This window comes from Ursus maritimus, unplaced genomic scaffold (genome assembly GCF_017311325.1).
Source record: "Ursus maritimus isolate PB19 unplaced genomic scaffold, ASM1731132v1 scaffold_5, whole genome shotgun sequence".
NCBI classification, from domain to species: Eukaryota; Metazoa; Chordata; class Mammalia; order Carnivora; family Ursidae; genus Ursus; species Ursus maritimus.
Window position 1 is genome coordinate 57,643,175 of NW_024426663.1, and position 24,653 is coordinate 57,667,827.

Sequence of the window (24,653 nt, forward strand, 5' to 3'; positions counted from 1 at the left end):
GAAAGAAAGAAAGAAAGAAAGAAAGAAAGAAAGAAAGAAAGAAAGAAAAAGAAAGACGGAAGAGAAAATGAGGCCTTCACCACTTACAGTTTGAGAAGCCCTTCCCTAGGAGCAATGAAGCAACTTGGAGGACCCTGCATCCCTGAATGACCGCATGAAGCAGGACCACCTGCCACCTAGAATGCTCCTCTTGGTGAATGAGAAAGAAACTTTGTTCTTTAGGCCACCATACCATTGTGTGTCTCTGCTGCAGAAGCCGAACCTCACCCTGGCTGTCCGGGATCACCACAAGGGCATGCTGCCTGCTGACTCTGAGCTAATACCTTAGTCCCACAAGGCGCTAGAAACAAGCTCTCTCCAGGGAGAGCACAGGCTCAAAGTAGATGCGAAAGCAAACACGGTGAGCCTTAGTTTCCCCACCACAGAGAGTCCCCGCAAAAGCAAGGGGCTGAAGTCCTCACATCTTTGGCAGGGTACAGGCGGGCTGGCGGCAAAGGTGGAATGTGGAACCATTCTCTCTGCAAGTGCCCAGCAAGACCTGGTTTTTCCAGGCTGGTGGTGGGAAGGGCAGGGCTCCCAGGACAGCAGGAACAGCTGAAGACAACTACAGCTGCCCCAGAGGGATGGCCCTCGGGCCTCCCCCTTAGGGGGCCAACGTACTGGGCACGGGTGCTTCTGACTATTACCGAGGGTTCTCGGGCAATGTAACTCAGCGGTCCAGCACTGCCGATTCCTAATTGTTCCCCCCTTTTTGCCTCAGTCTTCTCATCTGTAAAATGGGGCATAAGGACATTATTACCTATCTCCATTGTAGAATTTTTCAAGGTTTCAATGAGAAGTCATTCACATAAAGAGCTAAAACTGTGCCTGGCTCATTAAAAGAGCTTGATAAATGTTAGCTATTCACTGATTTCGCGGCAAGCCAATTACCCTTTGTAATGAGATGATCTCTTTCTTTGGTTCACCAGATGGTCCCTGCGGTGCTTGAAGGCTGTAGGCCTCGGATACAAACCTGACTAGTGTAACTTGATTCTAATGCAGCAATTTGAGTTTAGGGGCCAATGCTGTACTTCAAATGTAAAACTGTGATTAGAGTACTGAGAAGGATATTAAATTATGCCTAGTGATGGTCTGGTGGAAGCCAGACGCAAATCTCACAGCCTTTAAGACCTCTTCCTATGGAGCACGAGTACATGCGTACAGTGCCTTCTAGTTTACAAAGCAATTTCACATCCATCATCTGATATTAGCCTCACGATGTCCAGCGAGGTAGAAGGGATTATTGTATCTATTGCACAGATGAGACAAGGGGCTCGGAGGTTAAGTGGTTCACCCAAGGTCACAGGGTTAATGAGAGGAGAAGGTGGGGCTCAGAGCCGCATCTGGTTCTAGGCCCATTTCTTTCTCCCAGATACTTTCCTGCCTCTCCAGGCTTGCTTCACCTGACCCCGGGCACACCTCCACCGCACCGTCATCTCTACACCATGATTCATAACCAAGCCAAAGATGAATAACAATGGTGATATGATTAGGTTGACCTACATAAAATTGCTGATATCTGAACTACAGACATGGCAATCTCGTATGGTTCAACCTAGTAACTAACACTTCCTTGGATACTCACCACAGGTTAGGCACTAAGCCAAGCACTTTACAATTGCAGTGAGGCTTTTCTAATCACAAAAGCTCTATGACCTCCGTTTTAGAGATGAGGAATCTGAGACCAGGGCTGCAAAACTAATGAGTGATGGGAGCAGGATTTAAAGCCAGGCATCTGAGCCCATGGCACAAGCACTTAACCACTGTAAGACCCTATCACTTCTTTCCCCAGCAAGAAGACACAAGCCACTATCGACAGAAACCACGTCTTCTTTGACCATGTGCTGCATGCAACACTTGCTATTCATTCATTCAGTAAACTTGAGGACCTACTTTGTTGTGACATAATTTTCCATGAGTCTCAAGCATTTCAATACATCTTGTGAACAAAGGCACTGGCTACTCTTGTTTCCGGATTATCTTTTCAAAGATATTTGTATATCGAACAGCCTTGGAAGATAGAGTTAGTGTCTCCCTCTGGGACAAAAGGCAGACAGACTGTCCAGGATAAGAGAATCAGGCTCCCAAAGCTCAGGCTTCCTCTCCTGCAATTCATCGTGTGTGCAGGTGTCAGCTGGCCCTCTTTTTGGGTCACCCTTTGGAAATCAGGGCTTGGAAAAACCATCACAAAGATGCTAATACTCTGGTTATTGCTATTGCTGTGAGTAAGAAACTATCCTTTGCCTCCGACGCAAGAGCCTCATATCTTCTACCAGCATGAAACTGGGGCAGGCTAACTTGTTAGCTGGGACAGGATGCAATCAAACTCAGACTTCTTGACAGTACTGCCTAAGTGCTAACGAATGAATGAATGCATGCAACGAGCCCTCCTTGCGGACAGGTCACTGTGTCTTAGATATTCTAATAACATTTGTTGGGAACCATGGCTAGATGCTACTGCCAGAGAGAATGCTGCAAGAAAATAGCCAGGAGTGTGGGTCTCTTCTCCTGGGCCTGACCACTGGTCTGCAAACCAGCCCCATCAACACGAGCGTTCACTAAGAACCAACTGTGCACCTGGCTCCAATTTCCTAAAGGCCAGAGTATCTCCCTAGAAACTCTTTGTAAGTGCTTGAGGAGCAAAGGTTCCACTCAGCTATTCAATAAATACTTATTAAGACCTACTGTGGGGGCGCCTGGGTGGCACAGCAGTTAAGCATCTGCCTTCGGCCCAGGGCGTGATCCCGGGGTCCTGGGATCGAGTCCCACATCAGGCTCCTCCGCTGGGAGCCTGCTTCTTCCTCTCCCACTCCCCCTGCTTGTGTTCCCTCTCTCGCTGGCTGTCTCTCTCTCTGTCAAATAAATAAATAAAATCTTTTAAAAAAGACCTACTGTGTGCCTGGCTTTGTTCTAGGATTTGAGAAAATGAGACAGACAGGATTCCTGCTCTCGTGGCGTTTGCCGACTGGTGGGAGAGACAGTCAATGCACAAAGCAGCAGATAGTGATTTAAAAAAAAAAGCTCTGCAAAAATTTAAAGGGGAAAATGTGCTAACGAGTGAATGGAAACCACTTCAGCAGTGGTGGTCTGGGGAAACTGCCTGGAAGACGGAACCTCTCAGCTGACAGCTGAGTGATGAGAACCAGCCCTGCTCAGATCAGGGGGATGAGAACTCCAAGCAGGGCCAATAAGATGGGTGTGCTCAAAGGACAGCGATGGGACCAATATTGATGGAGCTCCACCAAGCAGGGAGGGGGCAGAGGCTACAACAGAAAGAGACACCAGGTCCTGTGGGTCCTTATAAAGCTCCAAGGATGTTTCCTGTCAAAATGCCAGTGGGCACAACTGAGCGCTGTCGATCAGAACCCATCAGCCACAATCGCAAGGATTGCCACATTGAAGAAGGTGCTCGATCCTGCATCATGAAGTACTTTAGCCTCAGCAACTCTGTCATCTATAAGGTGACCCCTTGCTGGGGAAAAAAACAAAAAAACAAAAAACAAAACCAAAAAAACCAAATAACTTAGGCAGCACAAATCTCCAGAGAATGGGTATTTAACAAAGCAAGCATCCCATGGGATTTTTTTTTTTCCCCAAGAGTAGAGCTTCTGTGACACCAGCTGAGCTCAGTCGACCTGGGTTCATACAGAAACCCCTTCCTGGAGATTGCCTGAAGAACAGGAGTCTCCCCCTAATTACGGGTTACACAAGGCCATCAACATACGGGGGGCGCTGCCAGACATCAGAAGAGGGGCGGAGGAAGACCTTGCAAGTGCATGTGGAACCTGGAGTTTTTAAAGGAAGGGTAAGGATGGGGGGAGAAGCCTGGGGACCCTTGCAAACATCCAAGCACCTCCCAGGGCCACCTTTTCTAATGCAGTTAAAGAAAAAAATTTTTAAAAGGAAACACTAAATGGCCAAAGGTGCAAATAATCCATTGACAGCAAGAACCACCATAACAGACTTCTAAATACTCAAACTCAGGGCAACAACTCAGTAAACAGAACAGGATCATGTCATGGAAAAAGTATTATTTGCTAGGAATGGCTGTGAAGACAGTGTAGGCACATTAAGCTTAAATAAGATGTTCAGGGGAAATAGATTACAAACTTCACATCCACATTGAACTAAATGGTGCAAAACCTAGCCGTGGGTAAAAAATCAAGACCGGAGGAGTTAGATCTGTCAATAGAAGCTCAAAAACGGTGAGAAGGTAAAGTTACATATTTTATAAGGTTGCTTACTCAATTAAAAATTATAAATGAAAACTGATTTCCAAACTGCAACACGAGTTTTGAGGAAAACAGGTTTTCCAGAACTACCAAGACCTAAAATAACTTCTAGAAGCCCGTTACTTTGGCCAAGTGATTCACTTGCAGAGATAGTACAAGATTTAATAGTAATAAAAATGCACACCATAAGCTTTTAAATGTCCTTAGGCATTCACGGCTTTCTCTCAACTACAGGCAGCAGTTTTAATAAGTCACCCTGTCCAGATTCCCCTAATGATATGCTTTCTACATAAAAAAGGGCTTGTGAAACCTAATTCCTCTGACAGAAGCGAGCTCGGGGCTCTGAAGCAGCGAAGATTTCAGATTTCCGCTGGGTCTCCTTGCACCTGCCCTTGCGAGGCACGAGGTTTTGTGTGCAGAAGCCTCCAGGGGTTGAAATTTAGCCCTGTCCATGTAGCAGGAAGGTCAGCCGAAGTCACTGGGTCCCAAGACACTGGACTTCAATCTCCGACCAAAAACAAAACATCAAAACACTTCTATTCACCAGGACGTGCTCAGCAGCGCGCTGGCATTCACCAATGTAACGCGGCACCGCGCAGCTCGGAGAAGGGGCTCTGCTTAGAAATTCGATTGTTCTTCGGAGATCTGACAACCTCTATCAGATCTGTGTCAGCCTGGCTCCAGCAAACACTCCAGAGAAAGCCAGCCTCCTCCAGGCTGGGCCTTGGTTGCCACCTGATACCTGAATGAAGAGCAGAGCCAGCAAAATCCAAACTCCTTTCGGGACGTCTGCTTCTGCGGGAAATGGTTTTGATTTTCTCAAAAAACCATTAATGTGGAAGACAACTAATATTTGATTGGCTTTTAAAAATGGATGCAATATACCACTAATCGAAGCAGAAGTCTTTGACCAGGAAGAAAAACCCTTGCTTCATCTGTCTGCGTATTTCTTCATACCTCCCCATCTGGGCGGTGCTCTTTATCTTATTTTCATTTGTTATAATGACAATAATTCCAATAGCAGCCAGTGCCAACTGAGCATTTACTGTGGGCCAAGCATTGTGCTACTTAGGCCTCACAACAAACAGGGAGACGTCATTGCCCCCACTTTGCAGAAGGGACACTGAGGTTCAAGGGCTTTGCCAAAGGAGGTTACCCAGACGGCAACTGGCTAGGCTTGACGTCAAGTTCTCAGCGGCTCTGTGTTCTGCTTCAGTTTCCTCCCCTTCACAGTGAGTGCATACTCTGAACTTGCCCCAGAAACTTCTCCGGAGTCTCACAAATCCCAGTTTAATCTGGCCAACCACGTATGGGGTCCGGGCTAGCACAACCCTCCTACCACTGGGCATCGACAGGGCAAGGAAGCGAGTACACACGCAGGAACACTAGCCCAGGACAGAATGCAAATGGCTTGGCCTTGGCACCCACAAGGTCAACGGGGCTTGAGAAGAGGGGACAAACAATTCTGACAGACGCATTGGGTAAGGCTCCCAAAGGGGAGAGGATCTGAGCGGAAGCTTCAAAGATGGAGAGCATGTTTTCACAGTGACAGTGTATTTTTGAAAAGGAAAGTGATGAGATTATTACTATAAAAAATTTAGAAACACAGAAAAATGTTATGAATAAAGTAAAAAACACCTTTAGTTTCAACACCCCCAAAATAACCACATCTCTCTTCTCGTCAAAATAATTTGGAGGTATAATATCCAGGCAATGCAATCAGGTGTTCAGTGTGCTGTGTACTGACACATGAATACACCTGTTTAACCACCATCTCAGTTACGATACAGAACATTGTTATCATCCCACAAAATTCCCTCATGTCCCCTTCCATTCAATTGTTTTCCTTCTCTGACCCCAGACAATCAGAGATTTGCCTTCTGACACTTCAGGTAAGTTTCGCCAGTTCTAGAATTCCATATAAATGGAATCATATAATATGAACTGTTTTATGTTTTTGAGATTTAGTCATATCATTATGTCTATCGGTGATTCAAACTATTCTATTTGCTGAGTGATAATCCATTGCAGGAGTGTTTATATATTTACCTGGTGATGGACATTCAGTTTGTTTCTGGGTTTGACCTATGGCAAAAATGGCTGCTACAAACATTCATGCACAAGTCTTTGAGGGGACATATATTTTCATTTCTCTTGGGAAACTCCTAAAAGTGGAGTAGCTGAGCCATATAATAAGGGTATATTTAACTTTATAAGAAAGTGACAAACCATGTTCCAAAGTCGTCGTATCATTTTTTACTCCTGTCGGCAATGTACCCACACCTTGGCCTAAATTCCTCCCCTGGCCTGTCCCATTTCCCTCTGCACACTGGGAACACTCATTTGATAAATCACTTGTTTGAGAATTCCTGTTTGGACTCCGCTTTCAGGGAAGGCAACCTAGTGCAATTAACTAGGCTTTCAGGACAAGCTGCAGCTACCCCCAAGGCCTACATTAAAAGCGGGAGCTGGTCATCTCTTTTCCCTGGACATCGGTCCCCCAAGTCAGGGGATTGACTAGGATCCTTTGCTCTACTCATATTCTGTCACCTCTAGTGAGGACTCTGTGATCTAACTGGAACAAACGATGCTTTGTCTCCTTTCCTCTGCAGAAAAGGATCCCCAGAATATACCATTATACACTAGGTCTCATGGGTCAGCAGCATGCCTTCCCCTCTGCCAGTTTTAATATATACTAAACTAGCTGTATACTAGCTAAACTATATATTAATGAAATTAAACTATACTAAATTACTAAATGAAATACTAATTAAATTAATATATATTAAACTAGGCATCCTAGTTTACTCACCTTGGAGTAAGTGGGGCCTTGAGCCAAAGGTGAACATGTCCTTTTATTCATTATCCAGAATATCGTATGCAAACTTTCTGAGAGGCATCATTCCACAGTAGACTTGATTCGGGCGTCTAGAAAACACAGCCGGCAATTGCAAACCCGTGAAACGCTATACCATAATTACAGTCTCCAGGCACCTCTAATGACCCATTAAGGTGGATTTGTAGAGCGGGCAGACTCTGCAGACAGCGGCAGGTGAGACGGCAGGGTCTGGCGCTTTCTCTCTGAGGGCAGAGACCCACCAGAAACCACCTTTTGTGGAAGAAAATCATGGGGGAAGATGGGATTTTATCATCTAATTTTATCACCACAGAGCAGAGAAATCCTGAGATGTTTACATTTCCTACACGAAAAAATCACTTTGAGAATAGAGAACATCGTGCACTTGGCTTCTGAGAATACAAATTGGCACATTCACTTTGGAAAACGATTGACATTATTTTGTAAAATGCTATCCACCCGTCCACTGGAGCCCAGCAATCCAACTCCTAGTCCCATATTCTAGGGAAACTTTTGCACTTGAGCACCAGGGGATGGGTAAAAGAAGCATTGTTTAATTGCCCCAAAGTGGAAACAATGACTTGAATATCCATTTTTCAGGAGAATAGATCAATATCCTATGATACCAGCACACAATAGAGTATTAAGCATAAATGAATTACAACTACATACACCAACATGAGTGGGTTTTAGAAAGAGAATATCGAATGAAAAAAGCAAGGTCACAAAGACAATATAAACCATGCAATACCCTTTTTATAAAGCAAAAGAAAATACTAACTTCAGGATGGTGGTCAAGGGCAGGGCAGAGGGATAAGACACGAAGGGGCACACGGGTAGATGTGCTGATAATGGTGATAGCCGTATGTTGAACAGTGTCCCCACCCCCCCAAAAAATATCCCCCTCCAAGTCCTAATCCCTAGTCCTGGTGAATATGACCCTATTTGGAAATAGGGTCTTTGCAGATGTAACTAAGTTAAGGATTTGGGGCTGAGCTCACTCCAAGCTTAGGTTGGGCCTTAAATCCGAGGCCTTGTGTGTTTCTTAGAGAAACGAGAGGCAGATTTGAGGCACAGACGCGGCCTGATTCGGCCGTGGGAAAGCGGAGGGAGAGACTGGAGTTATGCTGGCAGAAGTCAAGAAACACCAGGAGCCACCAGAAGCTGGAAGAGGCAAGGACTGAGCCCACCGCCCCCCCAGCCTTCAGAAGGGGTGTGGCCCTGCTCACACCTTGCATTTGAACTTCTAGCCTCCAGAACTACGTGAGAATAAAATTCTGCTGTTTTAAGCTACCTAGCTAGTGCTAATTTGTTGCAGCAGGCCTAGGAAACTAATACAGAGATGCTCTAGACCTTAAGTTGAGTGATGAGTTTCTGGGAACTATTTTTAAATTTTGTGCCATAACTTATATGTACCTTACATGCGTTCTATTGCATGAAGCAAACATAACAAAACATGGTCAGAAAAAAAAAAAAAAAACCTTAAAAAAGTATATAAAAGCAAAGCAAACATTCCCCAAACCTATTTAAGGTCCCTGAGAGATTTGAAGAATTTCACACGTATTGAATACCTACTATGTGCCAGGGACCATGCTAAGCACTTAATAGACAATGTGACGTATGACCCTCAAAGCAACCCTATGATAAGTAAGTTACTCATTCTGTGGATGGAAACAGGCTGGGAAGAGGGGGGCGCCTGGGTGGCTCAGTCAGTTAAGCATCTGACTTCAGCTCAAGTCATGATCTCAGGGTCCTGGGATTGGGATCAAGCCCCAAGACAGGCTCCCTGCTCAGCAGGGAATCTGCTTGTCCTTCTGTCCCTCCCCTCACTTGTGCTTGAGGGCTCTTTCTCTCTCTCTCAAATAAAATAAAATAAAATAAAATAAAATAAAATAAAATAAAATAAAATAAAATAAAATAAAATAAAATAAAATAAACCACTGAGGCTGGGAGCAGTCAAATGCTTCCCTGAAGTAACACAGCAAAAAAGCAGCAGAGCAAGGACCCAGGTGAGGGTCAATTTGCAAAGTCTCTGCCTTTCCCACCCTAACACCTCAGCTCACCTCCGCTTACCTCAAGCTTGTTAACTCCTAAATACTTGATGTTACTACTTATAGCTCTAGATGAAAAAGGTAAACATATACCTGCTTTATCTCCTATTCTAGATTTCTCTTCAGACGAAGCTGGATGAACGTTGTTTGGTCTCACCATCTTCACATGAATTATGCATTTCATGTTATCTTCCGACTCTTTCACCACGACCTGTGTGCGTAACCTTAAATTAATCGGAGAGTGACCCACTCCTCAACCAGTTTACAGCAACCCCAGTGCTGGCAATGCAGAAGCCCAAGATAAAATCAGGTGTCCTCCCTCTCCTCCGCCTGGGGGCGGGATGGGGGTGTTGTTGCCCCTCCTGTAGTCATGGGGGATGGATTCAAGAGGAGTAAACTCTCAGGAGACACTTACCCTGGTTTGCCTGGAACTGTCCCTGTGTGAGCCCTTAAAGTCCCACACCCTGGGAAGCTCCTCAGTCTGGGACACACCAGGACAGCTGATCACCCTTCCTTCGGGGGAAATCCTTTCTTCTGGGATTTGAAGTGTTTGCAAAGGGGCAGGAAAGAGAAGCCTGGGTCATCTGATTCAACCATGCACTTCCTTCTGGGGCCCAGCTTCCAGCCATGCCCCCTCCCTACTTCTTCCTAGGAGGAAAGGCATTTTCCAGAGCCTGAGGCCAAGCCAGGATGCTAGGACTGTGTGTTGGGTGGGGGAGGAAGGCGGGCACGCTCACTCCACTGCAGCAGGTGCTGCCTTCATTCCTTCCCTTCCCCACCTCCTTGAGCAGTCAGTGGGTTTTAATTAACTAATAAAACCCATGCGGCATCCCAGTTCCCCTGCCGTGAAGGCTAGACAGGAAAAACTGCCATGACACCTTGGACCAAAGTCCCCAAGCTGCAGAGCGCCCCAACCTCATCTAACGCCTGCTCTTCAGGTCCTTCCTTCGTTAGCATGGAAAAATGGTAGGATCACTTCACTTTACAGTTTATAGAACTTTTCGCATACAGTTATAGAACTTTCCGCATACAGTGGTTCATTGTGTCCTCAGGTAAACAGCAGCATGCATCTATTTGTCTCCATTTCGCAGATGGAAACAGACTAAAGGGCAAGGGTCAAGCAAGGAGCAGAGCCAGACCTGATGCTGGATCTGAAGCCAAGCCTCCCAGGGCTCTGTGAACAGCAGGGGAGAAGTCAAGAAGGAATCACCATTTCCAACCCCCTCCCCTGCCCCCTCAAAAAAATGTATCATAATCCTGGAAAACACACTCGGCAGATGGTTGATTCAGGAACAAATTCAGGGCTGCCAGATTTTCTCCGCCACAAACACCTGACGCTCCTCCCCCCGCTGCCTCACACGCTAGGGTGAGAAGTAAGGATCCCGAAGGTGAGAGCCCAGTGCCACGCACAGGGCCACGTGAGGGTCAAGGGTGAAGGGAAGAAGGGCCGGAGACCACAAGGACCCTCCACGGTTGGTCGGTCGGTCGGAGGGTTCCCTGCCACCCTCCGTTGGAGAGAGCTGGTTCCAGACACTTGCAGGCTGCCCCCAGAGGCCTGCCTCAAAGTCCCTGGGCTCGGCATGACAGATGTGGCTCCCTTTAATTGAGATCCCAGTCATTTGGCTCAAAAGAAAAAGCACACGGCTCATCTTTCGCGTCCCTCCCTGTGAACCTGGGGTGGGGAGGGAATGGGGTGGAGACAGGTCTGATAAATCCCATTCTGGAAGATGGCTCCGTGAGGTGGGGGCATGCACGTGTGAGTACGCGTGTGTGCGTGCGTGCAGAAAAACGGGCTCTGCTCCGTTTACAGAAAGGGCTGTAAGACAATGCTTGCATCAGCTCCTGTCTGGGCCGCCACTAACAGGCTAGACCCTGCATTGCAAGTTGTTGAGGAAGCAAAGATGGTGGGCAGTCTCTGGTCTTCAGAGGAAACAAAACCACGCGACACTGTCTTTATCCCCAGTGTACAATGAGCCAGGCACAGCGGAAGTCCTGGGACAGCACAGAGGGTCACTGAAAGGCTTTCGTTTCATTTCCCTTGGGAGGAAAGGGGAAAGAGAGGTGGCGGAGCTCTTGCAAAACAAGTCCTCTCTCTTCCAGTAGAAGAAAGCAGGTACAGAGTAAAAAGGCCAGCCGAGCCCCTTGTTCCCTGCTATCACGTAGTGGTGTGGTTCCCCAAAGCCTTCTAGGTACTGAGCAGGAACTGGGCAGACCCCAGGGAAGGGACCCCAGGGTCTCCTTCCAGATCAGACAGGAGGTCTCTGGGCCATCACTGTGGAGTCCTGCAGGCTGTGATTCCTACCTTTGGCTTCAGGGACCACAGTGCCCTCTCCCATCTCCCTGCCTCAGGTCTCACGCATTCTCTCCTCCAGAAGACTACCCATGTGTTTTAAAATACAGGTCTGAGGGACGCCTAGGTGGCGCAGTCGGCTAAGCTTCCACCTCTTGGTTTCCGCTCAGGTCATGATCTCAGGGTGGTGAGATCAAGCCCCACGTCAGGCTCTACACTGAGCATGGAGTCTACTTAAGACCCTCTCTCCCTCTCCCTCTGCCCCTCCCCACACTCTCAAAATAAATAAATGAATCTTAAGAGAAAAAAAACCCCCACAGGTCTGACAACCTCATTCTTTAAGTCCTTCTACGGCCACAAAATAAAAATCCTATAGGATAAAATTCCAGACTGTTCACCTCTTCTGCCTCTCCAGCCTCATCTCTCTTTATGCCTCCACACACCCTCCCCCCCGCCCATATCATGCTTTCTGTGACTTCAGGCTTTTGTCCATTTCCTCTGCTGGGACATTCTCTTCCCCCACCTCATGTCCTTCACACCTCCCAAGTCCCACTCAGCCCCCAAAGCTCTGGGTCTATCCCCTCCTCTATAAGGCTGTCTCTGAGCCCCGTTGTCCCCCAACAATTAGGACTTGTCTCGATACCGCACTGACCACACTGTACCAGGATTATTAGCCCACCTACCTGCCCCCCCCCCAACTGAGAGTCCCCTGAGGCCAAGGACTGACTGTACCATCGATCTCTGTAAGCCCAGGGCCAGCACCTAGTACCATCGACTGAAGGTGCTCTTGAGTTAGCAAATGGACCCCACTACTCCCTCACCATATCCAGGAACATTCCTGGGTGGTGTCTGGGCTGCTCACAGGCAGGAGCCTCAGCAGGGATGTCCAAGATACTTCTTGGAAGGACACGCACCTGAAGCATTACCCAGGAGGCCCTAAAGTACCAGAAGGGATTTCTCCACCTGTCTCGTGCACCGTCTTAGGATTCAACCACCTCCTAAGTGCAAATGATAGTAACTTGTATTTTGAGAGGTTACTGCTTAAGAGGTGCTTTACATTCACTGTCTCATTTAATCCTTAAAAATACCCAGCAATACTCCATTTTTCAGATGAGGAAAAACTATAGCATGGGGTGTTTAAGAAGCTTCCTTTCATTCTGGAGTGCAAGAACAGAGTCACGTTCCTTTCATTTCCTGTGGAGTGCAAGAACACAGTCCTGGGATCTGGGGTCCTGGGATCAAGCCCCACATTGGGCTCCAGGCTCATGGGGGAGACTGCTTCTCCCTCTCCCTCTGCCTCTGCTCCCCAGCTTGTGCTTTCTCTCTCTCTCTCTCTCTCTCTCTGTCAAATAAATAAATAAAATCTTAAAAAAAAAAAAAAAAAGAAGAAGAAGAAGGTGTGAGAGCCAGCCTCCAAGAGGACCTCCACTTACCCTCACTTCCTGTCACTCATGCCCTCTGTAGTCCCCCCGCCATGTTGTGGAAATGGTGGTGTATGACTTCTGAGGCAAGGGCGGAAAAGACACTGCAGCTTTTCCTTGGTCTCTCTCTTGAAACACTTGCTTTGGGGGAAGCCAACTGCTGTGTCTTGAAGACACCCAAGCGGCCCAATGAAGACGTCCACACAGAGAGGAACTGAGGCCCTTGCCAACAGCCTGTATTGACGTGCCAACCTCATGAGTGACCATCTTGAAAGCACAGCCTCCAACTCCAGTCATCCCTTCAAATGACATCCGGCCTGCATCTTTGTCATAGTCAGCGCGGCTGCTATAACAAAATTCTGCTACTGGTTGGAAACCTCCAGACTTCCCTGGGGTGAAGTTTGTAACTGGCCCCTGTATGGAGAGCAAGGAGAGCCCGAAGAAAGAGGCAGGCAGCTCGAGATTGGCAGATGGTGATTTTAATAAGCAAGGGGATGTACATGGGAGACTTGTCTTGGGTGGCTGCAAGAACAGGAAGTCTCAGGACCCTCCTGCCAGAATCTTAAGAGTTTATGTATAGGCCTTAATGCTGTCCAGTCCAAGCCGGTCTGGATACTACATTACTCTCTCAAGCCTGTGTCCTTGAAGTGCCTCCTAGTACAGGAACGGTGGGTAGATGGAATGTACATTCCAAGGACAAGGTAGGAGATAAGGAGCCTCTGATTGCCTGGGTCCAGCTCAAGGGTCAGCTGGTGGTTACATCCCCCTGATGACCTCTTCCAACAACCATTGCCTGGGTGGCTTTTAAGCAAGAGATATTTCTTCCTCACAGCTCCAGAGGCTGGAAGTCTGAGATTCGGGGGCCAGCACAGTCTGGCTCTGGTGAGGGCCCTCGTCCTGAGTTGCTACTTCTCACTGTGTCCTCACATGGCAGAGGGATTAAGGGAGCTCTCTGAGGTCTCTTTTAGAAGGGCACTAATCCCATTCATGAGGGCTCCACCCTTATGGCCTAATTACCTCCCAGAGGCCACTCAGATAAGGACCCTCACACCCCTCACCCAGTTTCTAGGAACCTAGGATAACTCCAAGGCTCCAATTTACAACAATCTGATTTGGACACAGTTTTCCAGGAAAATGTCTTCTACAGACACAAAAAGCTACAACCTACCCAGGACACGATGGCAGAGCCCCAGGTAATAAAACTCTGTGAAGGGGTCTCTCTCTTCTCTGATTCCTCACTCCTACAGCTGCTCCCTGATTCTGCTCGTTATTTCTCAGCACCTGCTGTGTGTCAGGCTTAGCCTAAGTTCTGAGGACTCTGAAAGAAAAGCCAGGCCCAGCACATATCATGTACTCTAAGATGCTTAGAGAACTTTCACCTCCATCTTCAATGACCCCTTGACCACATTAAAAAATAATAAATAAATAAATAAATAAATAAATAAATAAATAATTAGGCTTCACTGTTGGGGACACCTCCCAAGCTCTCCCAGCCACCAGCCTGCCCAGGCCCTCTGCAGAGAGACCTCCCCACTATCTCAGGTCAACCAACGAAAATGGCCTGCTGCTTCCCCAGGCCTCCAGGCCCAGGTCTGAGGCAGGCCTGCAGGGTCTCTGTGTGGGAGAGAGGCGCTAGTCCAGCCCTGTGTCCTGGAATGGTGAGGCAGGGAGGCCTGAAGCACTGGCCATGTCAAGCACGGTGGGATGGGGGGAGGAGCTTGTGCTTGTGCAGCCCCACACCAAAGCAATCTGAATGATTCATAGTTGGGGAAGAGAAGACCCTTGTCTCTTTGTTCCAACTGGAAGGACTTGGTCTGTTGCAATGGGGACAAAGTGGGGGGAGCACAGGAAGCAGCACCAGCCAGACCAATGCTGTGGCCTAAACGATGGAGATGACTCAGAGGTGTGGGGAGAGCTGAACCAGCAACCAGAATGAGGGAACCTCTGCCCATACTCCCCACGACACCTGCAAGGAGCCTCTGCACCTGGCACCTTAAGTCCTGCCTTCAGCTCTCCGTAGGTCTAGGTGTGGTGCCCAGGACAATTTCCATGAATCTTTCCCTAAAAGCGAATATTCTCAAGGCTCCAGAGGGCAGAAGGCTCTGCACCCACTCCTCAGTCCTTCCCCAATCCCCTCTTTCAAGCCCCTCAGCCGCTCTCCTCTCTTCAGCTAAGCCACCCTGGAGTCTGTTTTCCAAACAAGGCTCCGGGCCCCTCCCCTGGCAGCTGGCCAGCAACTCAGGATGGTTAAATTCCTCCCATTCCTGACTCTTCACCTCAAGATGTTCGTGACCTGGCCTTAGAGGGAAAACCTTTTAAGCCTCCTCATGGAAAGAGGCCATTAGGGTCTCTTCAGGGACATAACGATTTGTTTCAGAAAGAATGGATTAAGTTCCACCTGTCCCAAGTAATTGGGAGGACAAGGCCCTCCCTTTGCCTGTCTTGGCCTCTGTCATGGTGGATGCCAACTTTTAATGGCGACTGTTCACAGGGGCCACTCCAACTCACAAAAGGAAAACAGAATCCCCATCTGGAAGCCTGAATCAGCCACAACTAGCCATGTCTCAAAACAGGCTTTGTTTTATGATAGCCTAAACTTGACTCAGTAACAAGAAAGAGAGTGCAGGCGAGGCTCTCCCGATCCTCAGATCTCCCAGCAGAGCTCCTGGCTAAGGGGAACCAGGTGTGAGTCTCAGGTCAACCTGAGAGGCAAAACCCTCAGTAGAAACAAACTCGCAGTCTCGGGCCATCTCATCCCTCAGCGCATGAGCCCTGGTTTTCTGTCCTGGAGGCCCTGCATGGAAGTTGTGGTTTCTGATTCAGTAAATGTTCAGAAGAGCCATGATCGGCTTCCACAGGATCAACACAAAGAGCAAGGAAACCAACATGACATCCCACCCTGCATGCCATTAGACAGCCATTCCAGCGCAGGGCCGGAAGGGCAACTGAGGTTGCTAACAACAGTCATATCTCAATTTCCGGGCACTCTAGAACCATCTTCTGGCCCTCCAGCCCAGAGAGTCAGTGCCCGTCCTGCCAGGGGAGGTGGACATTTGTCCCGTGCGGAGCCACCCAGTATCCGTCTGCCCATCACAACAACACTTCAATTTATTTTGGAGTCATTGCCACTAGCCAGCTCAATGTAGTCTGGGTAAAATGATAAATCCAGGCGCCTGAATGTCATCGCCGAAGACACAGGGCCACCCACAAAGCTCGTAAGACCAAGTAAGGCTCTCTCTGTAGACTTTGAGTCCTTGGCAAGTGGCCTCGGTAAGCACGAGTGTCCTATCTCCTGTAGCTCAAGACCCCAGATGGCAGCTGTAAAGGATGGGCATGGGCTGTGACAGAAGTGTCAATCTGTCCCTAACATCAGGAGCACAGAGGGTACCCAGTAATCCCTCTCTAAAGGGGGCTGGAAAGTGAAAATGGGGAGCTCAGTGGTGGGTGAAGTGAGGGAACTAGAATGAAAGACCAATCACATCTATTTGGCAGCCACTGGGACAGGGGAATTTAAGCCACCAATATATGCTGACACTCAAGTAATGAGCCAGGGTGCCTCTGACCCACGTCCTGCCCTCACCAGTCACATAGCCACAGCATGAGTACATATATAAGTATAAACTGCAATGACAAAAGACCAGGGGAGGTGACCTCAATGGTCACCACACCTGAATGGGTGGGAGTATGGCCACGAAAGGTAGGTAAACGGTCAAATCTTAGTTTCCCTGACCTTTGCAGCCTTCTGAAGTGACCCCACTTGGAAATACTTGTGGCCTCACAGTCCCCTCTCTCCAAAGGGGGCCCCCCTCTTCACCCCAGGCAATCTTGGGAGCAGAGGGCACTCCCAAGGGCCTTCCCTCAGTTCCCTGACGCTGCCTACCTGACAAGTTAGGGAATGGACTCATTAGGATTTCATGCATTTATTCACTGCCCACCACCCCCTCAACCCCATCCAGGGTCCCCATCCGTATCGCTAAATCAACATTGTGTCTCGAGCTCAGCCAACTGGTCCTTAACGAGGGAGAGGCCTAGCGGGCGCACTCACAGACCAGGGAACCCGGAGGCACCTGGCCACTGGCACGCTCACCTGCAGCGCTTTCGCGGATCAGGGTGAGCTGTGGGCAGCGGAGCGGCCCGCACCCGCACCCTCACCCGGCAGGGGCGGGAGGCCCGGCTCCGACCTGTCAATCACGGCGGGGTTCGCAGCTGCGCGCTCCGTGGCCCCAGCGCACTGCTCCTCTGAGGGAGATAAACATCGAGAAATCCAATCCAGCGCAGCTTCAGAGATAAACAGATGTGCAGGCCTCCATCGGTCAGGAGATAACGCCCCCGCCCCGCCCTACGCGCCCGCCTTGGCCCTGCACCTCCCAGGGCGACCTGGATGCGCCTCTTGGGAGGCAGGCTGCGTCCCCCCAGCCTGGAGAAATGGTCTCTAGTACCGCGTGCGGGGGTGGAGTTCGAGAAGAAAGACGCTCGGTTTGTAACCAACTCAGAACAGAACCTGGGCTTTGGAACCAACTGCCAAGGTTCAGATCCTGACTCTGCCACTGTTTGACAAGGAACAGCAACTCAGCCTGGATGTTCGCCTCTGCACCGTGGGGAGAAACACCGGCACCATCTCAGTGGGTTAGCACTGTTGACATTTGCACAAAGAAAGCTTCAGTAAATAATGATGGCCAACGTTAGTCAGCCTATGATCTAGGTAAGCAGACGCTGCCACCACGCCTTTTGGGGCATTAAAGGCTGTCCAAGGCATTTGAGGTGGAGGAGAGTGCTGTTGGCCACACACAAAATGCCAGCTTTAAGAGAGGAGTGATTGGATCATGTCTGGAGCTAGGATCTACTACTTCCAGAAAATGACAGGCAGGCACTGACATAACAAGTGAAAGTGACACCATGGTGGGGGGGGGGAGGGGCCTGGGAGCAGAGAAGGCTAGTGCATGAGAGGGTTTGGGTGGGGGGCGGGCATCAAGGGAAGGCTTCTCCTTCCCTGGCACTCAAGGCTCCGAAGTCTCTCATCTCTGGGGGAATGGGAAACTTCCCTGTCCAGAACACCTCCACGCAAGTCATTCATTTGTTCCACAAACACCGGACGAACATCTTCAAGGTCCACATCCTTGCCCTCGAGGTAAAAGTTAAGGACTGAGAGGGGTCAGAGACAACTGCAGACTTAGACACCTCTGGGCTCACCTCTTGAAGACCAAAGTTTCCTTTCCTTCCATGGGCGATCACTTCTTCCTACCCACAGCAATTGGATTAAACCTACTCCCCTTGAGTGTGAAGGGTTGATGGCTCTCTGGAGCTACACCTAATGTATAATTTGATTTTTGCCCCTGAGACCACCAGGCCGGAAGTTCGGTGAGGGTAAGACCGCAAATCCCCCAAACCCACCCCCACCCCTTGGCTTCATCAAATATGGATGGGCTATTAGGTCACACAGCGGAGGGAGAGGGTTGAAGAGACGGGGGACATTCCTGGCGTGTGCCCGCTGGGGCTCAGCCTCCAGCGCACCCAGGGCACATTTTGCCAGCGGTGTACGAGAGGGAAGGCCTTCTAAGGACTGGAGGTTTGGCCACATACTGGGGACCAGCAGCTGAGTCCACACCCACGCTGGCGTCTCTTGCTGGAGGTCCTTCCTCCTCTGGTCTAGGATCGCAGTCTCCACGGGGTCTTCCAAGGGGGGCAGAAGTGCCCAAGCCTCTAGGGTCGCGAGGCCCACGTGCGCGCGCAGTTACGCAAGAGGTTGGGGTGAGCTAAGAACTGCACCCGCAGGCCCCCGGAGCCTCTGCTCGAGAAATGAGAAGCAAATGCCTGGTCCTACGCGCACAGCCTGGCCCTGGATCTCTGAGGGATGCGGGAGGACAGAGTCTCTGTACCCCCAGGGGCCCGGAGGGCACACACCCGGTCTCGCCGCGGTGCGGCACGCACAAAGGGTGCAGCGACGCCGTCGTGCCTACTAGTTAAAAGCTTATTAGTCCCCTCGGAGCAGTGTGATCCCACTTTGTTCCTGAACGGCCTGAGCGCGCCCTTTCATGCTATTGTACGCGCCGCGATTTAGCGCGGCCTTTGTGGGCCTGAAAGGACTCGCGGCCTCTCCGGGCGCGCATTCCCGCGGCACCAGCTTCGCTGGCATCGCCGTCCCCGTCCGGCCCGAGGCGCTGCGTCCCCGGAGCCACTGCACCCTTCAGCCCGTCTTCTGTGCGCGGCAGCTGGGGTAGATGGCACAAACCATTGCACCGGGGGAGCCCTTAGCCCCCGCTCCCGCAGGCCCTCGCTTCTCATGCCCCCCTTCCAGCCAAAGTGAAAAATGCGTGCGGACCCTTTACCTCTACTTAGGGGCAATTGGACTGGGTTTAAAGGGCTATTGAGGCCTGGAGCGGCCCTCTTTATAGCTTTGTGCAATGTTTGCAGAGACATTTGCATCTGTTTGCACTTGGGGAAAAGGCCCTGAATGCTCCGTAGCAAGAAAGCCTGAGGATTGTTCTCGTCGCCCTCCCCCTCCCGGCTGGGATCCTTGCTGGCCGATTCGTGCTCCGAGCAGAGGCATGCAAAAACCCTTCAGGTTCAAAGATTGGGCGCCCAGGCTCTCGGTCCACTTTTAAACAATTGCTGTTAACAATGCGATTTTAAGCAGAAAATCGTCTAACTAGATTAAATCCACATGACATAAAAACCAGAGGGGAAAAAGTCCGCATAGGCATAGGGGTGCGGACGCCCTAACAGGATAGAAAGTGTGAAATGCATGCAGAGGTGGAGCGACCGGCAGGTGCCCTGGCCTCCCTCTGGCCAGACAAGGGCTGGACTGCTTGTCTCTCTCCAGCCCCAGTGCCCCTGGAGAGGAAGGGGCTCCCGGGGGGCGCAGGCGGGCTAGGCTAGCTTCCACCTTTGGTGACCCGGGGAAGGGTGCTGTGTGCCCAAAATCAAGTCCTCGGCTCCCCCCACCCCACCCCCTCAGGTCCAGCGATCCAGCCCCGTCTGCATCCTCCCCGCCCCAAGGGCGAGGGGCTCAGCGCAAGACTGGGGAAGCCGGAACGCCCTCTCCACTCGCGAGACTGAACAGACAGGCTTTTTAATGGAATCGAATGAAAGTCAGGCCTTAGAAAGCCCCATTGCTATGGCAGCAGAGTACCCTGAAAGCGACAAAGCCCAGAGCCCCTCCCTCCTTTCCTGGCCCTGCCCTCCGCTCCCCTCCCCCTGCGCGGCCAGCAGCCACGCTTGGAGCGCGCTCCGACGGGTTAATCACTGTAAAAACAAAGAGATGAAAGGCTCTCCAATTGGAGAGCTCTCGGAGTCCTCCTCCCCGGCCTGGGGGAGGGGAGGGGGCTACTCCGGCCGAGCTTCCCGGCGAGCCAGTAAGACTCTCCTGCCCTCAGCCGGGTGGGAGCCACATCCCACCATCCCCAGGCGACGCCGCCCACACAATCTGGCGCCTCCCAAAGGGCCTGCGGAGGCTGGCGGAGTGGGACAGGCCGTCTCCCCCCCTTCCATCGCCTTGCAGCCACAACCCCACAAAACAGAAGCACAAAGCCTCGGGCTTTATCACGGGCCCTAAGGCCCTAGTGTTTGAAACTTGAAAAAAATTACTAGCTCTCAAAAAAAAAAACCAACAAAACTCCAGCAAAATTGAAATTAAATATCTGTAATATAGGATCCTTAATTAGTCAAGTGTCAGTCAACTCAACTTATGTAGGAAAAATTAAATTAAATATGGGATCTGGAGGCATTTTTGTATCTTGATATGATATGGGGTGGGGCTCAGGAAGTTTTTAAAGGCTTAAAATTTCCCTCATAAACTTCAACCGGGAGCCAAGGACATGGAATCCGAAGCTGGCAGGTAGGTCCTTAGTTATTCTGTGACTGGTTCATTGGGGTCCCTAGCCCTGCCTTGCACCCACCTCAGCCCTACCCCCGCTCTCTCAGGCAAACTGACAGGGCCCCCTTTAGTGAGCTGGAGACCCTGAGATGGGAAGCAAAGCAAGGATTTCCTGGTCACTCAGCCTGTCAAAGACCAGGCAGTGATGGGCCTGTGGTTTCTGTCTGGTAGTCTGTCTGTCTTTCCTAGTTCTGAGTTTCCTACCCCTGAGAGGTTGGCCAGTATGAGGGAGAGGGGCACAGAGAGGCTAGTTTGCGAGGGTACCAAGATCCAGGGCTCTAGGAAGAGGTGGTCTTCCCAGAGACTGTCTCTGAAGTATGGAGAGTAGACCAGTGGGCTCCTGGAGGGGTGGGAGAGACTGGTGCCTGCCTTGGAGCGCTACCACGAGGAGGGACAGCTTTCAGTAACTCGCTAGAGCCAGTGGGAGATCTTTTTTTTTTCTGCTGTAGGTCTAGGACTACCCCAGCACCCAGCCTCAACCAAGCCAAGTGTCATCCAGTCTCCTCCCCAGTATCAAATCCTCCAAGGGAAAAAGAGCACCTCCCACCCAGCCCCTAACACACACACCCCACCCATCCTGATTCACTTCCTTAAAGTTCCTGATTTAGGGTCTACAGCCCTTAGATATTTCCATGGTCAAGAATAACACTAAGAAAAATCTCTTCAGAAAAAAAGAAAGAAAGAAAGAAAGAAAGAAAGAAAGAAAGAAAGAAAGAAAGAAAGAAAGAAATTCCTTCCCTTTTCTGGGTCTCAGCATCCCCCTGGTAATAGTAAGAGATTTCTGAAGAGCTCTGTGGGCAGTGAATGGGCGGAGAAGTGGACAAGAAAGGCCCAGCCCTGGTCTGAGTGAGGTCCTTTGGACGTCCCTGGGCCTGAGGATGCCTGGCAGTGGCCTTAGCTCATTTAGCTCATCTTAGAGACATGGACAGAGGGCTTGCCTGAGGTTAGCCAGGGTGAGGCAGCTCTGCACACCATTTTTCCCCGTCTGTCCTGGCAGAGCCACGTTCTGGGGCCCCCCGGGCTGTTCTAGGGGATTTCTGGGGCAAGGTCCCCAATGCTAGAAATGCCAGCGAGGGAACTGTCTGTGGGTGAGCTCTGCTCGCAGCCTAAGCCTCCTCCTTCCACGAAGGAGAGGTTTCTCTCTTCTCCATGTGCCTCTCCGGGGACGGCCATCTGTTCGTCACTGCCATATCCATCACTCCTGGGGAGTAGGCTGATAAGCCCCACTGGGAGAGGGAACACTGTGGGGCCTGCCCCCACCCACTTGCTCTCAAAACCCCATCAGGGAAGCTGCTCAATCCAGCCATTAGATCCAATTTCTCCGGTCTGTGCCTGGGCCTTGTGGAGCTGCTGAGTCTTAGGGACCCTCTCCATGTCCTGGCCGAATGCAACCAGAAACCAGGCCATCAGAGCAACGTCTCCTTTGACTTGAAAATCTGTTTTCACGGGGTGGCTCCGTCCGTTGAGCTTTGAACTCATAGGTCCTGACTGAGGGTCTTGGGATCAAGTCTGGCACGGAGCCCCCCATGGGGCTCTGCGTGGAGTCTACTTGTCCCTCTCCCCTCCCCCTGCTTGCACCCTCTCTCTCTCTCTCTTAAATAAATTAATTAATTAAATAGTTTAAAAATCTTCTATTTTCACATCTCCTATTTTCTATCCTGAGGATACAGGCCTTCCTGCCCCGCTCCTACCCGCCTTCACAGAAGAACAAAATCAGGAGGTGAGGCCACAGCCTTCCGATTCTTGTGGAACATTGTGCCCAGGGCCGAGGCCAGGGCAAGCAAAGCCCCTTCCAGGCTCCTGCCCCAGGCCCAGGATTGGAGAAGCCTCAGTGCGCCTTCCCTGGGGGAAGACAGAGCGGGCTCCCCTCTGTGTACTCTCCCGCACAGGACCAGGGTGATGCTGGGACTTGTTTCCCATTGCTCGGCCCAACCCAAAATCACTTTCTGAAATAGCTTGAGATTATAGAGGGCCCAGCTCACAGTCACGCGAGCTTTTGTTTAAAAACTCAGGCTCTGAATCCAAGATCTGGCTTAAACCCAGCCCACCTTGGAGTGTTATTGGGCTCGTTTGTAAAATGGGGACCAGCACTCCTCTACGGCTGTTGATAGGAATAAATGCCATGAAAAGTGGAAACAGTTGGTCCCTGCACCGGAGGAACCACTCCACAGACGTCAGCAATGATTATTATCCACCAGCAGGAAAGAGACTTCCTCTCTCCACCCTGGGCTGGAAAGGGACTTCCCCCAAGAACTTGGAACATCAAGCACCATATCCCATCCTTTCTTCTTGTTATTTTTACTGCGCTTGTCATTTACTGAGCACTCATCATGGCACAAACGCTGTCTCGGTGCTTTCACATGCTTACCTCGTTGACAGTGCGTAACTACCCCGGTTTACAGGTGGAGAGCCCATCCAGAAAGCACAGAAAGGTTGATGGCCTGCCCAAATTTCACAGCCAGTAATGAAGCCAGGATTGCTCCTCATATCTCCTGGTTCCAGAGCTACACTCTGAAGCCCCCGTCAGCCCCTGGGAGGTCCTGGGGCCACATCTGGTGCCCTTTCCTCAGACCTGCTGCCTCCCTCTTACCCATCAAGATGGGAAACTCGGGCAGTCCTGGAGAAGACTGTGGCCTTGACCCAAGCTCCCAGCAGAGGAGGTTCCAGCACTCCCCTGCAGGAGAACAGAAAGCCCCCTGGATGGGGGCAGGGGCATGGTGGGGGAAGGACAAGCTGAGCACTTTGTCTTCCCTCCCTTTGTTTCTTTGTCTCGTCTTGCTTCTAGGATGCTCATCCAAGGGGCAGCCTCCAAGGTGCTTCCCACAGCCGCCCACAACACTCAGTGCGCCCCTCCCACGGGAGAGCTGAGCGCCTGGGCTGCACAGCTGGCAGGGATGCCCCCAGCCTCATAGTTATGCCTTGGCACGGTACCTGGCTGGTCAGAGGCAAGCAGATGGAAGAATATCCCACTGGCCCTTACCGGAGGGAGCCCGCTGTGTGTCGGGTTTGATCTCGCCCCACTGGTGGGACCTGCTGGACTCCAGCCGCTCTGAATGAGAGCCCGCCAGCTGGACAGGTGGGAGGGGCTGACGCACAGCTTGGGACTCATCCCCACTCGCTGCTCCATCACAGACTGGCAGAGTCTGCCCTGATCCCCTCAACATTCACAGGAAAAACACCTTGCAGCCCCTGCAGGGATGCCTGCCAACCATCTTCCGTGTTAACTACCTTGTCCGGCCTAACTTCCTCTCACTGCCCAAGAGCAGAAATATGTTTAAGGGCTCACATGGACCCAGACAATGAGCCATCTGCCATTGCCTGTTAATCAATCAAGTCCAAGCTCCTTACTGGAAAGGTGGGGAGACAGAGACCCAGAGAGGCAGTGACTTGCCCCAAGTCAGAGCCAGACTGTTTAGTAACAAGCAACTGAGGTGAAGAAGTGTCCAAGCCAGGAAGATGGTGTTTCCTTAGTGAATGAATGGGCATTCCCTGCAAGCTTACCTCTGCTCTAAGGTTTAGGAAAATACCTGTGGGGTACTTGTCTCAAGGCTGATGGGTGACCTTCTGGGGTGAAAGCTTAACCCCTCTTAACCTTTGATCTCTGGCCATCAGTCCCCTCTTGCCCCCAACTCCATCTCCCAGGCTAAGTGAGTGCAAATCCAGCATCAGCCTGTGCAGAGGCCACCTGGGGGGACAGAGAGGCCAAAAGGCCTGGCAAGGACAGAGCCCCTTTAAGCCGATCAGCCTGGTGCACAGAAGGGACCCCCGAGAGGGAGGGAGGTTGCTGCCTGGCAGGAAATTGCAGCAGGAGGGAAGAGCTGGGGTAGGCTGAGGTCCTGGCTCCTACCAGGGCCCCTCTGTCCACATTCCCTGGACCAAAGCCCATGCCC

At 50.7% G+C, this 24,653-nt stretch overlaps 1 protein-coding gene across 3 annotated transcripts in view; it reads right to left on the reverse strand.

Moving 5' to 3' along the window:
• LOC121100748 overlaps positions 1-24,653 on the reverse strand; it is a 192,275-nt gene that overhangs the window by 135,745 nt on the left and 31,877 nt on the right. For 2 of the 3 annotated variants that reach the window (XR_005832522.1, XR_005832523.1), the window contains exons 4-5: positions 9,273-9,390; positions 7,084-7,199 (exon numbers count right to left, since the gene is read on the reverse strand). Coding sequence is in view for 1 of the 3 variants with exons in the window: in XM_040622419.1 (XP_040478353.1) it covers positions 9,365-9,390 (26 nt within the window). In the remaining 2 variants the exon portion in view is untranslated. Of the gene's footprint in view, positions 1-7,083; positions 7,200-9,060; positions 9,391-24,653 lie in introns of those variants that run through there. The other variant, XM_040622419.1, reaches the window with a different exon arrangement.